Here is a 17,454-nt window from a genome sequence, read left to right on the forward strand (position 1 = left end):
TCCCTTTTATAAATTTCATAACTCAATAACTTAACTTTTTTTTTTTTTTTTTTTTCCAATTGATGACATCTACCATTAAATAAAATTTTAACCATTATTAAAACTCTAATTATCCCTCACATCCATGGAATTCAACTATGATTTACAAAAAATGAAAATCTCTTTGAACCATTATTGAAACTTTAATCATCCCTCAAACTTCCATGGAATTCAAATGTGATTTATAAAAAATGAAAATCACTTCATCTGCAATTAAAAAAATAAAAAAAATCCATCATCTTAATGCGTTTAAATAGGTTCCCAACATTTGTAATCATATTCTCTATCATAATCTGAAAGCCACATGTTATTATGTGGCTTTGGATGCATATTCCCCAAATGGCAAAGCTTGATCCGCTCTTTCCATTCTGGATAGTCCTCTTTCCACGTCTTGGCTTCCGCTTTAGTTTTACTATCATTTCTTTTTGTCCTAGGCGCCATTCTTTAAATACATGGTTAACACTTATACACTGTTTCACTCGCTTCTAATTCTTGATCTTTACTCAAAACATCGGGAGTCGGTGTTTCGCAAATCCAAGCAGATATATCCCTGTCATCCATATTTTCTTTTTCAATCTGCAATACAGATTGTTATTCGAGATACGATTGATCATGCTTGAAGGCTATGCCTATGCTTGCGGAAACATACCGTGACAGCTTTGAGACGACTTCGGGAGGTAGCAGCGTGGATCTGGTAGGAATGGCTCTACCAGGTTTGGCCCCTAATTTGTCTTCTGCTTCAGTTTCAGCTTCAGCGTCAGAAGATTCTGCCAAGAAAATAAGGAAACCCTATACCATCACCAAGTCCAGAGAGAGCTGGTCTGAGCAAGAGCACGATAAATTCCTCGAAGCACTTCAACTGTACGTTCCCCTCCTTCCAATTTCATGTACAATACTTTCTTTGCATTCTGAATCGAACTTCCGACCTTCGGCTCACACTGAACTCCCGCCATCGGGGTTTGTACGCAAATAACCTTCAATTTGTGCAGAAAAAAACGTTTGAATAAGTTGCGACCACATTTTCAAATTACTCTAAACAGACCTGGACATTGAATTACGAAGCTGACTTTCGCACTGCCGCTCAACAAGTATTGCTGTGGCTGCGCTTTTAACTCACTGTAAAGTTCTCATGACACGCGTGCAATGCTTTGAATTGGCTATGCATACTTTTAAGAGAGGCCGAACATATCCTTTGAGAAACCCCAGCGAATTCACATGTTTAAACATGTAGATGATATCTGAACTTAGATTGCTGGTCGCAGGCCGTTGTCCCGGCTGACATAAACGGCCTTCTTGCAGAATAAGTTAAGATATCTTCTAAATAAGTATGCAAGTCCCTCGTCGGGCAATTTAAAATTCATTCTAAGCGCACAGGTTGAGGCAGATTTAGGGCTAGTCAGCATTAGTTGACGTCTTTCAGTAAAATTAGCATAAAGTAATCTTAACAGAACAAATGAAAATGGCCGGAAACATTTTCTGTTTTTTAAAAGATAGAGTCCTAGGGTTCTTCAAGAAGTTTTCAAAATATGTCGACTCTAATCAATTTCGGTTGACTTTATATCTGACAGAGTAGCTTAACAAAATTCTAATAGAAATGAAAATTTGAAATTATTATTGATGTCCATCAGAGACCAAAGTTCAAACTAATAGAAATGAAAAATTGAAATTAATATTGATGTCCACCAGAGACCAAAGTTCAAACTGTATCAAAGAGATGAGAGATTGCCTCCAGAAGTCCATACACATTGAAATTTATATTACTGTTCATTTGAGCCCAAACAAGGTCAGAGGGATGAGAGATTACATTGATATTCGTATTAACTGCTAGTTCAGTCCAAACAAGGCCAAAGGGAGCAGATACTACATCCATCATTGAGCCCAAAGTAGTTCAAAGAGATGAGAGATTAAATTGAAATTTATATCAATGTTCAGCTGAGTCCGAACTAGGTTAAAGAGATCAGAGATTACATCCATCATGAGAAGCCTATACAAAATGCAGGGATACAAGAGCCCGCTGAGAATTCTATTCAAATCCTACCTTGTGTGAAGCGGTCTATAATAATTTCTAGCTTTAAATTTTAAATGAATTGTTCATGGATACGTGTGTACTCATTTTTATGCGTAATTTTTAACTGAATTATTAGTGGAGTATGGACACGTGTAAAGTTAGCAAGAACTGTAAAATGACTCACCTGAAATCAGCTACGAGTATGATGTGATCACTTCTTGCTTGTATTTGCCATTTTATTGGGTGTAAAAGCGACTCTCTGGGATATAAATGTATTTTTTGAGAAGGTGGTGTCATGGAGTAGAGATTAGATTTATGACTATGAATCAACCCTATCTTTAAGATAAAAATAATTTTTTTATTTTATATAAAAACACCCATTGCTGAATGTATCAGGGGAATCCTGGAATGTATTTGGGCTTATTATACCAAAAACAGGGCTTACACATTTTAATTGCCCTTGTTTTTGGGACTATGGATGCTTCCTCGTAGCAGATCATTTGTCTGCATCCTTTGGCTAAGAGCCACAATATTCAGCATTATGTGGCCATGACGGCCCATGATGGGTGAACACGTGCCTGGGGAAATTGAACCCGGGAGGGGGAATATCACCATCCCTGCTTCACCAACCAGCTAAGCCATTGACTGCAATCAAACATCTTGGTAGACAGACCTAGATAGTAGAAATTAAACCAGAAGACCTGAATTTACATACTAGAATTGCTTACAGAAAATAATTAAGGCAGGATATTGACAGTACAAACCAAAGAAACCTTATTATCACTTTCCTTGCTGGGAGAGCCTGTAGGATATCATGCACCAGGGTGGGGTGCTTCTTTGTGCTTGCGGGGCCTGGCTCTTCGTCCATGAACAAAGGGGCCTGACGCTTGGCCATGAAGTCAACCAGATATTCTAAACAGTTTTCAATTTTATGCCTAAAATCTTCATCTTACAATTTCTCCCTATCAGATACCTTGTAGAGAGTAACCTATTTTTCTAAAAGAGTTGCTGTTTTTCTTCAAGCTTTCCCTGTCTGATAGAATTACACTTGTCTCCATATCTAGGCCTCTTTCCATATCCACAGAGCACCAAGTACAACCTTTTTAATGTCACCTGAGAATTCTTTGCTGTCTCCAAGTCTTAATTTTAACGAACTTGCAGTTTGCCCTGTTGAGTTATGAAAGCCCTGATTCTGAGGCGAACTCAACTGCCTTCTTCTGCCATGCTTACACTTCACTTAGATGAACGGAGTTTGGGAAAAGAAGCGAAACTCATACTGAAACTACCCTTGATTACTACTTTAGAAGTCAAGCCCTCATAAATTCTAGTGATAACGGATGAAGATTGCTGGATAATCCACTTTCATACTTTTGAGGAGACTGTATTTGAGGTGATGCCATCTGCAAAGAATAGTGTTGGAATTCGGTGTCCCATCAGGAATAAGAGTAGGGGGAGGGAGGGCTACCTAGGGACCTAGGTAATTCTTTTTTCCAATCTTTACGTTCAACCAAGGGGGTTGGTCTGTTAAGGCCAAGACTTGAGTAATTTCAGATATAGCCTAGTTAGCTAGCAAGGCAGTCACTTGGTTGGATCCTCTTTTGACATGTACAAACCTGCGCTCCTCAAAGGATTGAATCACTCTTCTACGCCATGTTATGTTGCTGCCACTTCCCATGATGAGCTTTTGGATTTCTTATTAAGGATGTTTATCACCAGTTTTGAGCCCCTTTCATATGTAGCCTTCCTGAAGCCTGTATTAAGGGCTTCCATAATATAAAGGGTGATAGCTTTGAATTCTGTATAATTATTTGCCCCTGTCCCCAAAATTTGATAATAGATTTGTAGGATTTGTCCATGGTTACCTTTAAACCTAAGTAGCATGGGTGTGTGTTCTCAGGGGTTGGACTTTTCGTATCCTACCAATACCCACATATTGGAAATGTGCCTGTACCCATACCCATAATACCTTGCAATACCTTCGCGTACCTTGCTGTATACCTTGGGCAACTTTGATGCATACTTGGATTTCAGAAACATTGTTGATTTAGCATGAATAATTAAAAAGCCCTAATCAGGTTGCATTTATGGTGAAGCCAGGAGGAAGCCCTAAAACAACCAAGTGTTGCCCCCTTTTATAATTTTAAATCCTAAATTCATGCTCACTTGTACATTTTCAGTTTGGCTATGTGAGCTTGGAAGAAGCCAGCAAAGAAGAAGTGAGGAAGTAGGGCATTGTTTGTTGTTTTTATTCTAAGAATGTTAGAAGCTGCAATAGAACACTAGATTGGTGGTGTAATATCCGTGAGTAGGTTGAGGTGAGTCATGGCATTCAATGACATTTAAGTTGGAGATATCGAACTCCACATCCCACATCTTGTTCAGACCCTTTTATACTTTGGATTAGAATGATGATAAAAGACGAAGGTTTGAATGAACATATGGAAATTTGGATGCCCAAATTCCTAATGCAGCAACTGATTACGTTTCTCCTATTTGTTAATTACGGAACCAAATTATTTACTGTTTCCTACAGTAAACACTGAAACGAATACACTGCAGCGTTCACCATTTAAATAAAATACGGAAACAAGAAACTGAACAACAAATAAATACAACACATCTACACAGTTATTTTTGGACAAATGTCTCCGGAAAAACCCAGTGTCGGAAAACCGGTGCAACAACTGAGGGTTTTATTATTATGCAGTAGTAATTCTGAGTACATTTCGTTGGATGCCCAACTGGCTATCCTATACAGAGAGAAATTGGACAAAACAAGTAGTGAGATGCTTTCACCCTGTCACTAGAAGAATCCGACTCTGATCTCGCTGGAATAGAGGCTTTGCGTCCCTTTTGCGTCAGCTTCTGTGCAGAACTGCGTCAACCCCACGCAGTCTCTGCATCACCTCTACTAGGGATTGCGCTCCTCCTTCGGACCCTCTGTTGACTAGAAACTTCGATTTCCAGCCTCCTGGTCTCACACCCCGACTCCCGGCTTTTGAAACTCGATTTCCTCAGTAGGAATTCGATCTCCCTCTAGGCCCTACGCTGCCACTGTATCAGCACTGCATGGGCCAACGTCAACCTCTTTCTGGACATCGTTCTGTCCTCTCTGGCTTGTACTCACCGGCCCAAGAAAACTCCTCACTAGCTACTATCCTTGCCCTTCACTGCAAAATATCACTTCGAAATTCTTTTCGGCAGCGGCTCTGCTTCAGAAAATTGATCTTTTGATCTTCACTCGATGTGTGTTCTCTAAGTGACCCTCAAGCCTCTTCTTATATATTTTTGTTGGACAACCAACGACCTAGATTAATTTCTAATCAATGGCTTAGATAATTTTGACTTGATCCTTATTTTCTTCTAGAAGTTACACCCACATTTTAGATTAATACCCATTAATTATTTTAATCTCCTAAGTTTAGACTTAGGGTCCCATTAAAAATAATTAATTATTTTAATAAAACTATCTCCGGGTGGAATTTCCCAAAACGATTTTTGGGTATTGGAGAATGAATGTGCCTAAGCCTCCCTGCAAATTTTGAGACTTAGAACACATCTGATGCTACCATAAATCAACACTCCCTCTTAGTGAAGAGTGTGCTCTAGCAATGCACCCCACTGAAGCATCACTCTGTTCTGTAACATCTCCTTTTGCGCTGTTGATGTTTGACATCTCTACCCACCAACTATTGCGCAAATGTTGCATCTGTACTGTTGCTAACCCTGCCACTGTCAACACTGCATCTGTACTGCAACTCCCTCTTAATTCTGCACCTGTGTTGCTATTGGCCTTGCCACTGCCAACTCTGCATCTGCACGACGACCTTCCCCAACCGCTGCTGCTATTGCATCAATAACGGAAAAGCATCCCAAATTACTGAACTGGTGTTTAGCATGATGCATCTCGTTGCTGGAGTTCTGACTGCTGCAAGTCTTTGCGCTGACCCTCTGAAGCCTCTGCGTTGCTGCTGACCTCTGCTTTATGCCATCTGCACTGTTGCCAACTCTGCTCTACGCTGCTCAGTCTCTGGCTCTACTAGCCACTGCAATTGTCACTCCAGCACTCCTCTGCATCAACTGACCCAGTCCATCCTGCTACTTCTGATCTAGGCTCCCGTAGCAAGGAATTGATTCAAGAGGTGGGCTCCTCAAGGATCCTGCCCAATTGCAGTCCTTTCGAACTACAACTCTAGATCACCCCACCTCCCTCTTGGAGATGCTTGGGCTGTCATGGTGAACTCCTCCTCCTCGATCTTCACGGTTGCAACCTTCGGATCATGCTTCTCATCTTTGTCCTTCTTCCTGAGAGGACACTGTGTTGCGCAGTGACTGAATTCACCACACCTGAAGCATTTGATCTTCGAAACATCTTTCTTCTTCTTCTGTTGCTCCTGCTACCCCTTGGATGCGAGGGCTGCATTCTCTTCCTCCTCCTTGGCTTCGACCCACTGCTGCTGCTTCCGTCAAGTTTACACTTGACCAAGTCTCTCCTCAGCTCCTCTTGCTTAAGCGTTGTCCACATTTCATCCTAGTTTGGAAAAGTCGCCTTGCCCAGGATGCTCCGGACAAAGACTTGCCATTCCTTAGATACTGAATTTAGGGCCAGTCTTACCATCTCGGAACCTTGAGGGGTTGACTAAACAACTGCCAGCTCATCTCAGGTATCCTAAAGCTTAGTGAGGAATAGATCAATGCGTTCCCCCTTCTGCATTTGCAGAGATCTCATCTTCTGCTCTAAGTACATCTTTTGCTGCTTAGAAGATCCTTGATACAGCGTCAACAATGCATCCCACATCTCCTTGGCAGTGTCTCTGCTAGCGATGTGACAGACTATATGATCCTTTACTCCGTCGAGGATCATTCTCTCTGTATTCGCCATTTCTCCCTTGTACTTCTTGAGCGGATTTGGATCTAAGGGCTCAGCTACCACGCTGTAGACGTAGATTTTGAGAAAATGCTCATCCAAAAGGCACGACATCCTTGCCTTCCAGATCACATAGTTGGATGCACCATCCAACCGATTCTGATCTCTCAATCCACTCGCTGCCATCTTTGCCAATCGAAAAAGTCGAATGACCTCCTCTCTCCTGCTGCTGCTTAGCAAATGAGAATTTGAATTCCCTGGCTAGGAATTCTCCGAGGAAGAAATTCTCTCAAGTGTCTCTCTTTTCTCTTCTGACGTCTTTCTGTCCAGCAACTGCCTGCAGAAAATTGCGTCCCACTAGAAACCTCTCTTCACTGAAGCTTCTGCTGCGCTGCTCCTTTTGCTGCTAACAGATTTGATCTGTAAATCCTACTTCTTTGTCAACTCACTCAGAAAGAGATTTACCACGAAAATCTTGCCTCCTGGCCTGATTGTTGGAAAAAGTAACTATGTTCGGTCTTCAATAATGTACTTGAGTCACCATGTAATGTACTTGTCAAAAGAATAAAGAAAATATTTTATTATTATTATTATTGTGATTTATTAAAGCATGGGTTTCACGCTTGGGTCACCATGGTTTAGGTCAAATTCCCCATTGAGGACTTCTAGGATTTATTCTGAGTCTATAGAGTTATTGTACATTTAAAGAGACCCTTCTTAGGCTTCTGAATCATGTAAATTGGTTAAGTATTGAGTCAACTATGAATTATGGAACCTCCACACCATGTCGGACTAAGAGAAGATCAAGTCGGCTTAACGATCCATCCTACCCCACAAGAAGCCTATAAAGGGAAGGACTACGAATTCATTTGAATCATCCCTTCTCATTCTCTCTCTTTTGGGCAAAAGTGCGAAAGTTTGTTTGCTAGGCAGAAGTGTAAAGTAGGAAGCTGGGAAAGTTTGTTTCCGAGAAGCCGAAGTGAATGCGGGTTTGGGGAGGAGTAAAGGAAAATCGAAATTTTGGTGGTTATCTCTCTCTGTTTCGTGCTCTGGATTGGGAGAACGAAGTCTCCCAAGTTGGACTGCTGTCGGAAGTCGTGAGCTGCCGCAAGTTGCTGCATAGTCGAAGTTGCTGGAAAGAGATCAATCTTCTGGAGGCTGACTTGGTGTGGAGGGAAGGTCTAGTCAAGGTCTAGGGTGAAGAGTCTCAAAGAATACTATTGAAAGGAAGAATTACTTTGATTGGGTTTTCCCCTCGAGGGGGATTTTGCCCTGGCATGTGCCTACATCTTGTGTTCATTGTTTTATGTGCTGCTGCTTTGTGTAATTGCTTGATGAACTAAAGAAAGAAGATATAAAGAATCATAATAACAAGTAACATCACAAGTAATTATCAAGATCGAGAAAATCTTTACTACCTTTTTGATTTTCCAACACTGATTGCGCAAACCCTCTGGAGATTCAAATTGTTGCCTTTGCAGGAATTTCAAACTCCTTTTCTCCTTCAGCGCTGGGCTCTTCTGACACTGTTCTCTTGTTTCACCTCCGATACCATGTGAAAATTTGGATGCCCAATTCCTACTACAACAATTGATTACGTTTCTCCTATTTGTTAATTACTGAACCAAATTATTTATTGTCCTACAATAAACACTGAAACGAATACATTGCAACCTTCACAATTTAAATAAAATACGGAAACAAGAAACTGAACAAGAAAGAAATACAACACATCTACACAGTTATTTTTGGACAAATGTCCCCGGAAAAACCCATTGTGGGAAAACTGGTGCAACAACTGAGGGTTTTATTATTATGCAGTAGTAATTCTGAGTACAATTCGTTGGATGCCCAACTGGCTATCCTATATAGAGAGAAACTGGACAAAACAAGTAGTGAGATGCTCTCACCTTGTCACTGGAAGAATCTGACTATGATCTTGCTGGAATAGAGGCTCTGCGTCCCTTCTGAGTCAGATTTTGCGTAGAACCGCGTCAACCCCACACAATCTCTGCGTCACCTCTTCTAGGGATTGCTCCTCCTCCTTCGGACCCTCTGCTGACTAGAAACTTCGATTTCCAGCCTCTCGGTCTCACATCCCGACTCCTGGCTTCTGAAACTTGATTTCCTCAGTAGGAATTCAATCTCCCTCTAGGATCTGCGCTGCCACTGCGTTAACTCTGCGTGGGCCAGCGTCAACCTCTTTTTGGACATCATTTTGTCCTCTCTGCCTTGTACTCACCGGCCCAGGGAAACTCCTCACCGGCTACTATCCCTACCCCTCATTGCAAAAGATCACTTCGAAATTCTTTCTGGCAGCTGCTCTGCTTCAGAAAATCGATCTTTTGATCTTCACTCGATGTGTGTTCTCCAAGTGGCCATCAAGCCTCTTCTTATATCTTTCTGTTGGACAACCAACGACCTTGATTAACCTCTAATCATTGGCTTAGATCATTTTGTCTTGATCCTCGTCTTCTTCTAGAAGTTACACCCACAATTTAGATTAATACCCATTAATTATTTTAATTTCCTAAGTTTAGACTTAGGGTCCCATTAAAAATAATTAATTATTTTAATAAAATTGTCTCCGGGTGGAATTTCCCAAAACGATTTCTGGGTATTGGAGAATGCATGTGTCTAAGCCTCCCTACAAATTTTGAGACTTAGAGCACATCCGATGCTACCAGAAATTAACAAAACATACAAATATCTTCAACATTCATTGCTCCTAATTTGTTTTGCTTCACCAAATCAATGAAGCCATATGTACTGTAATCCCTCTTAGAAAATGAAGAACTAGCAACATGTGATAACACCTTGGTGGCTAGATTCAAGAGATGAATGCCGTCCTTGATGTGGAAGGCCGTCCAAGTAATAGAATCAATATTTCTCCTATCAGCCATGGGTAGTGGATTTGTAAATTTACTAGTGGATTGTACAAATGCGCTAAATTCTTCACATACTTCTATTGCAATTCCCGCTTCCCTATAATTTTTCATAAAATCCATCTTATATCTGTACCACTTCAAAATCCTTGTTTGTGGCTATGCTACTTAGTAATGGAATTTTTTTATAGTGATAATATTTGAGGTGCAATGCATAAATCAGAAAGTGTAGTGGCATATGATTTTTGTTCCACTTTTTGGTATGCCACATATTTCAAAGGGGCCACATTTATTTGCCTTTATAATTTGACTTACCCTTTATAGCATGCTATTTATGTTTTCATAGACTTACCCAAGCAAGGAATACCCTTGTCAAATGCCTTGAGCATGGTTAATATTAGTTTTGTAAACCACAAAAGTCATTGCACCTTGTTCCACTATATATCATCAAGAATGATAAACTTGTTTTTTTGTCCTATGCTAATAGTATCCTCCACAGTTCCCAAGGAGGCTCAATGACTATGACCTATAATGCTTGTCTAACCCCCACAAGACTCTTTATGACTAGGTTGTAGGAGGAAAAATGGGTTTTCAACAACCTACAAGTTTCTAAAAGTCAAATTTCAAATTCAAATAAAAATAAGAAAATACAAATGATATTGATTAGAAAAAGAGTACCTACAGTAGCTCCAACTTTGCAAAATTATAATATATGGCTTGGGACATCTATTAGAAACACACACAAAAATGGACAAAGATAGATAAGCATGTGATTATTTATTATTCAAATGATAGACATATTAATACATTTATTTGACATTGGATTCATCTTCCAAGAGGTCCTTTGGATTCCCAACGCCTATTCATATTCCCTTGAGGTTGTTCATATTCCTTCTTAAGTGAATACGACATATTTACATAATCCCTAAGGATTACGTTTCCAACGTTCCCCCTTAATATGAAGGGGTGTATGTGAGTCTAAGAAGAGGGCTGAAATATGAAGATGGATGGCAGTCAATGGTTGGATGTGCTCTCTGAATATAGTGGTTTAAGGAAGACCACAAACCAAATGGGTAGCAAAAGCTGAAGTCTTCGATGCAGTGTCACAACTTCAACCTAGATGCAACTTCAGAATTTCATCTTGCCCAGTAACTGTAGAAACCCTAACACGAGAGAGAGAGAGGGTTGTTACCCACCACCTGTGGGTAGTATATATGGAAGAATTTTTTTCTCCTAGATGGTCCTCAGTCGGCAGCCAATAGCCCCTTGCAGCCCCTAGATAGCTCAATGTGCCATTTTCTCCGCCACCTGAGCCAGCCATGTAGTCCCTCGCCCATCTGTTATGAATGTATGTTTGAAGGTGGGTTTCTTGACCCCAAAGGTACGGCTTTTCATTGGTATAGTCGAGTAGTTTTCCTTACTTGTCATGGGCACTTTTGGGCATGAATTGGTGGGGGGATTTGGTGGAAAGAGTGGGTAGGTTTGTATTCTTGTCTCCATTGCCCAATTTTGTGGTTACCTTTGTATTCTAGTCCCGTGGGATCTCCTTTATTGGCCATTAGCTTTAGGGTTGGCGCTAAATGGGAAATGCTGATTTTGGTTGCTTGGTCCTGCTTCCTGACACCACTCATTTGAGCCCCATTCATCTCTTTTTCCATTTGGGTCCACAGTTGTCCATTGGGTCCACATATGGTTAGCCTCCCCCTCCCCTTGTCCACACCTTGGGTCGAGCCTCAAACGATTCCTCAGAGGTTGATGTAGCTAAAAAGAAAGTAAAAAGCATAATTTGGCCACTATCAATAGGAAATGTACCACAAAATGCAAAAGATGGCCGGGACATACAAATTTAGCACGTGGGCAAAAGCCGAACATGAGCTCTACCCCTCATTCATGGCCATCACCCTGATTCTTATGGGCCCTAAATAAGTCCCCTCCATCATTAAGGAACCCATGCTTGTTCCAATGATTCAGGTGGATATTGGTGGCCACCTGCCAATTCCACTTGGACCCCCACCATTGTTTCTTTCAGTGTTTCAGTTTCCTTAATTGTAGCACAGTTTACTATTTTTAGCAGTTTTTCAGGGCCTGAACTTTCGGAGTCGTTTTGAGGCCCTAAATGACGTTTTTTGGGAAAACTGGGAGCAACATGGGTCCATGGACCGATGTTGCTCATCCCAAAGTTGTAGTCCTCGAGTAGATCTTTCTAATGAAGTATTGTGCGCGTCAAACGAAGATCGTATGCCAAAGTTACGACCTTGGGAAATTGATGTACCAATTTACCCAAACGGGGTCCATAGTTTGGCGCTTCATCTCCTAGGGTTAGGTTTTTGGATGTTTAGGGTTTTCCATTGTTTCTCAACAATAAATAGGCCTTCGAGCCTCATTGTAAGACAATTTAGAGGCATGTAGCTGCCACATCTCTCCTCAGAGATAAGCTACCATCGCCCGAGCTAGTTTATTTCCATTTCTGTTTGTAAGCATATTTCAGTATTTTACATTAATGAAATGAAGTATTATTTCTGCTGCATCTCTGTATTTATGGTTATCTCTGTAATTTGTTGCGTTCCTGTTTAAATCCGGATCAGTGGTATCAGAGCGGTCTGCTCTTTCTTTGTTTTTCTTTGCATGTCCCCAACGAGGTCGGGATATAAGGAGTTAGGGCTTGAACTGGTCGAACCTTTGCAAGACCAGCCTCGCAAATCTCGACGGTCTCGCATGGTGGATGAAAAGAAAGATGAGGGGGCAGGAGATCCTATCAAAATCTTACTCGAAGAGGCCCTCGAGCGACAAAGGAATGCGATGATGGACAACTTTGCCCAGATCCTTCAGCGGCTGCCTAGGGGCGACACATCTACTTCCAGTAGCTACTCGGGAAGTGCCACACCCTTTAAGGTACAAGTTAACTTCGACATTACCATATATGAGGGTCAGATAGATGCAGATGCTGTAGATAAATGGTTAAATCTGCTAGAAGGGTATTTTTTTGTTCATGATTTTTCCGGCAGGGAAAAGATTACTTTCGCTCTTCTCAAAGTCACCCCCCATGTCAAGGACTGGTGGGAAACCTACTGCGAGCAGAAGGATGAAAGTACGACCTCACTGTTTTCAGCTGCACCCACTTGGAATTCATTCCGGAATGCCATCAAGGAGCAGTACTACCCTGTCAGAAGCTATGAGGATAAATACATAAAGTGGACCATGCTGTGGCAGGGAAGGGACCAAGACGTGCTGGAGTTTACCAATATTTTTCATACCCTTCGCACAAAGTTGGGTATCAAGGATTCTAAGCTGCATTTGGTACTCAAATACCGCAGCTGCCTACACAGGTACATCCAGGACGAGATGGAGTTCCTGGACATCTCCTCGCTTGGCACGGCGTACCAATACGCTGTCAAGATCGAGCAGAAGTTTAAACAGAAGAAGCGAGACTTTGGATCTGCAAATCCGAAGCAAGGGAAAGGCGCCCCCAAACTGCTGAACAAAGGACAAAGCCAAGGCGGGGTGGCCCAGGACAACCCGCCAAAGCCGCAAGCAAAGAACAACACTGCGAAGTCGAAGAAGGACATGGGAAAGTGGTGTGAGTTCCATAAGAGCTCCACTCACAACACAAGTGAGTGTTGGGCCAAGCAATCACTGGTGGCCGAGCTAAAGTCTTCGGAATCAGATGCATGTTCCAATTTTGAGTCAGAACCTAATAAAGGGAATGACAAAGGGAAGCAGATTATCGATGTGGAACCCAACGCCACCGTTGCCACCACGAAGATCCAGAGGAGGAGGAGCACCTCTTCCACTCCCAAATGTGGATAAAGGGCTCCCCGCTACAGTTCATTGTCGACAGTGGGAGCCAAAAGAACCTCATTTCGGCAGAGGTCATGAAGCGGCTGGGCTTACCGACCACAGCACATCCACAACCGTACACCATCGGGTGGCTTCACCAAGGACGGGATCTTCGCTTGAGCCAGCAGTGTCGCTTTCCATACAACATCAAGCCCTTCACGGATGAGGTATTGTGTGACGTTGCTCCTCTTGATGTTTGTGATATATTATTAGGCCAACCATACTTGTGGAAGCGACATGCTGTGTATGAGTCAAGGCCTCGTGCTGTTATTGTTACTTTGGGAAATAAGTTGTACAGGATACCAGAGGTAGCACCGCCTACCGCCATCTCTTTGGTTACTACAAAACAATGCAGTAAGCTCATTTCCAAAATCGGGAAATTTGTTTTCCTGATGATACGCCCTCAAGGAAAGAAGAAGACGGTGGTCATGACCTCTAGACAGGGCCCCTCCGCATGACAACTACAGATGGACAAGGTCGTGGAGGAGTATGAGGACATCTTCACCTCCCCCACAGGCTTTCCTCTGCACTGTCAGGTCAAACACTCCATCGATCTGACCCCAGGTGTGCCACTGCCCAATGGACCGATCTATTGGCGCTCTGTTCTGGAGAACGATGAAATCAAGAGGCAGATTCAGGCGCTGCTGCAGAAAGGTCACATCCGACTGAGTTCATCACCCTGTGGGAGCCCGATAGTGTTGGTACAGAAGAAGGATGGGACTTGGAGACTTTGTATTGATTATCAGGTGCTGAACAAGATCACTGTCCGGAATAGGTACCCAATTCCACTGATTGATGATTTTCTGGACCAACTGAAGGGGTCAAATATTTCAGCAAGATTGATTTGAGTCAGGATATCACCAGGTACCAATCAAATCCTCCAATGTGTGGAAGACTGCCTTCAAAGCCAAGGAGGGCCTTTTCAAATGGTTGGTTATGCCTTTCGGTTTGACGAATGCTCCTACAACCTTCATGAGGCTAATGGATGACATCTTGCGGCCATTCACCAACTCATTTGTAGTGGTATACTTGGATGACATCCTGATCTTTAGCCAGAGTTGGGAAGAGCACCTCCACCACATCCGACAGGTTCTCCAAACACTGCGGCAACACAAGTTATGTGCCAATTTGGAGAAATGCACTTTTGGCATGACCCAAGTTCAGTATCTGGGATACATTATTGATGAATGGGGGGTGCATGTGGATCCATCCAAGATCTAAGTCATTCGGGATTGGCCATCTCCAACCACTCTGACAAAGTTCCGCAGCTTTCTGGGTCTTGCCAACTTCTACCGCAGGTTTGTGTTTGGATTTTCTCATATCACTTGGCCCTTGAGTCAAGTCACCAAGGGAGGGGCGAAAGCAAAATTCTTTTGGTCTGAATCTCAACAGAAGACATTCACAGAGTTGAAACGTCGCCTTTGCTCGGCACCAATGCTCGCATTACCAGACTTGCAACAACCATTTGAGATTGAGATAGATGCCTCTGACTATGCTATTGGGGTAGTCCTTACTCAACATGGGCATCCAGTGGCATATCACAGTGAGACACTTTCAGACACAGTCCGGAAGTATCCCACTTATGACAAAGAGATGTATTCCATTGTGCAGGCCTGCCGACAATGGAAGCATTACATTTTGGGGAAGGAAATGGTCATCCACACAGACCACCGGCCTCTGCAGTTCATATAGACCCAAGGGAAGTCGCAGAATGATCATCATCAGAAGTGGTCCACATACCTGCTACAGTTCCATTTGAATATCAAGTATAAGAAGGGCAACATCAATAATGTTGCAGATTTCCTAAGTCAACCACCGATCATGGCGTTAACCACCATGCTCAACTCTTGTGGGCACGAGACTTTTGATTGGCCACTTCTCAACAAAAGCGACCCAGAATTCGGCCACACATACCAGACACTCTTGGAGGGTCAGCATGTTCCAAATTTTCACCTCCAGGATGCCCTGTTATGCCACCTGGGTCACCTTTGTGTTCCTTCAAGCGAGTGTGTCAAGATGATTTGGGAAGCACACTACAGTTGGGCTGCTGGGCATTTCGGGGTCGAGAAAACGGTGGTAGTACTGCGGAAGTATTTCTATTGGCTGAATCTTCGACGTGATGTCGGGAAGTACATCGGATCTTGCACTGCCTGCGCAAGGCCAAACCGACCATCAAGAAGCAAGGCCTCTATACTCCGTTGCCTACCCCTAGTCGACCTTGGGAATCCATCTCCATGGATTCCATGTTGGGCCTTCCTTCTACTAAGCATGGAAACGACTGTGTTTTTGTGGTCGTCGACAACTTCTTGAAGATGGCCATTATGGCGGCCTGCAAGAAGAATATCACAGTAGAAGCCACTGCTAAACTCTTCTTTGAATGAGTGTGGGTACACTTTGGGATCCCACAGTCTATCATCTCAGATTGGGACAATAGGTTCCTCAGTACATTTTGGTCCAGTCTTTGGTTGATGCTGGACACCAAACTCACTAAGTCCACAGAGTTCCATCCCCAAACTGATGGTCAGACAGAGGTTGTCAACAGGATGATCGTACACATTTTGCGCATGTACAACTCAAAGCATCCACGCACATGGGATGAGAGCTTCCCTTATGTTCAACACAGTTATAACCGGGCTTTCCACAGCGCGACTAGCCACAACCCTTTTCAGGTGGGCTTGGGATTCCAGCCACTATGTCCCATTGATGTGGCCATGCCATTTGTAGCTACTCAGGCAGATTCGGCTCATGTCCAGTCCGAAACAGATAAGGCAAACAGCTTCATTGAGCACATCCAACATATCCGCCAGTAGGTCCACGACATTTTGGAGAAATCAAATGCCAAGTACAAGCAGCAACATGATCAACATCGGGTGCCACACAAGTTTCAGGTGGGCGACAAAGTCTGGTTGCATTTGCAAAAGGAACGCCTTATCGGAGCCTATCGGAAACTCAAACCATTCTGATATGGTCCTTACATCATTACCAAGGCTGTGGGAGACAATGCATTTGAGCTCAACATTCCCTCATTCCTTGGCCTGCACCCAATGTTCAATGTGGACTGCCTTCGGCCGTACTTTCCACTACTAGACACATCCGACATTGCAAAACAACTCACACCAATAGAGTTAAATCTAGATTGCATGGAACAAGCTGCAACTGATCAGATCATGGACATGCAGATCAAGCACACTCACCAGCAGAAGATCCAATTGTATCGAGTTGTCAAAGTAGGCCAACTCTTTCACTACGGCAAGTGGCTGACCATGGACCACGTTCAGCAGAAGTTTTCTCATCTCATGGAGGAACTCAATGCAATGGGGACCATTGCTTTCTAAGGGGGGAAGGAATGATCCAGGTGGATATTGGTTGCCACCGGCCAATTCCACTTGGACCCCCACCATTGTTTCTTTCTGTTTTTCAGTTTCCTTAATTGTAGTACAGTTTACTATTTTTAGCAGCTTTTCGGGTCCTGAACTTCCGGAGCCGTTTTGAGGCCCTAAATGACATTTTTTGGGAAAACTGGGAGCAACATCGGTATCGATGTTGCTCATTCGAAAGTTGTAGTCCTCGGATAGATCTTTCTAATGAGGTATTGTGCGTGTCAAACGGAGATCGTATGCCGAAGTTATGATCTCTGGAAGTTGTTGTACCAATTTACCCAAACGGGGCCCATAGTTTGGTGCTTCATCTCCTAGGGTTAGGTTTTTGGATGTTTAGGATTTTCCATTGTTTTTTAACAATAAATAGGCCTTCGAGCCTGATTGTAAGACAGTTCAGAGGCATGTAGCCGCCGCATCTCTCCTCAGAGATAAGCTACC

The 17,454-nt window shown here is 42.8% G+C and overlaps 1 protein-coding gene across 1 annotated transcript in view; it reads left to right on the plus strand.

Moving 5' to 3' along the window:
• The first annotated feature begins 464 nt into the window (after positions 1 to 464).
• Positions 465 to 17,454, plus strand: part of LOC149179769 (protein REVEILLE 8-like) — a 318,742-nt gene continuing 301,752 nt past the window's right edge. The window contains exon 1 of the mRNA XM_089415801.1: positions 465 to 900. Within this exon, the coding sequence (XP_089271927.1) occupies positions 665 to 900 (236 nt within the window). The 5' untranslated portion in view covers positions 465 to 664. The remainder of the gene's footprint in view (positions 901 to 17,454) is intronic.

Source organism: Pinus tabuliformis, chromosome 3_2 (genome assembly GCF_031772625.1).
Source record: "Pinus tabuliformis cultivar Carrire ecotype Pingquan chromosome 3_2, CPIR1, whole genome shotgun sequence".
NCBI classification, from domain to species: Eukaryota; Viridiplantae; Streptophyta; class Pinopsida; order Pinales; family Pinaceae; genus Pinus; species Pinus tabuliformis.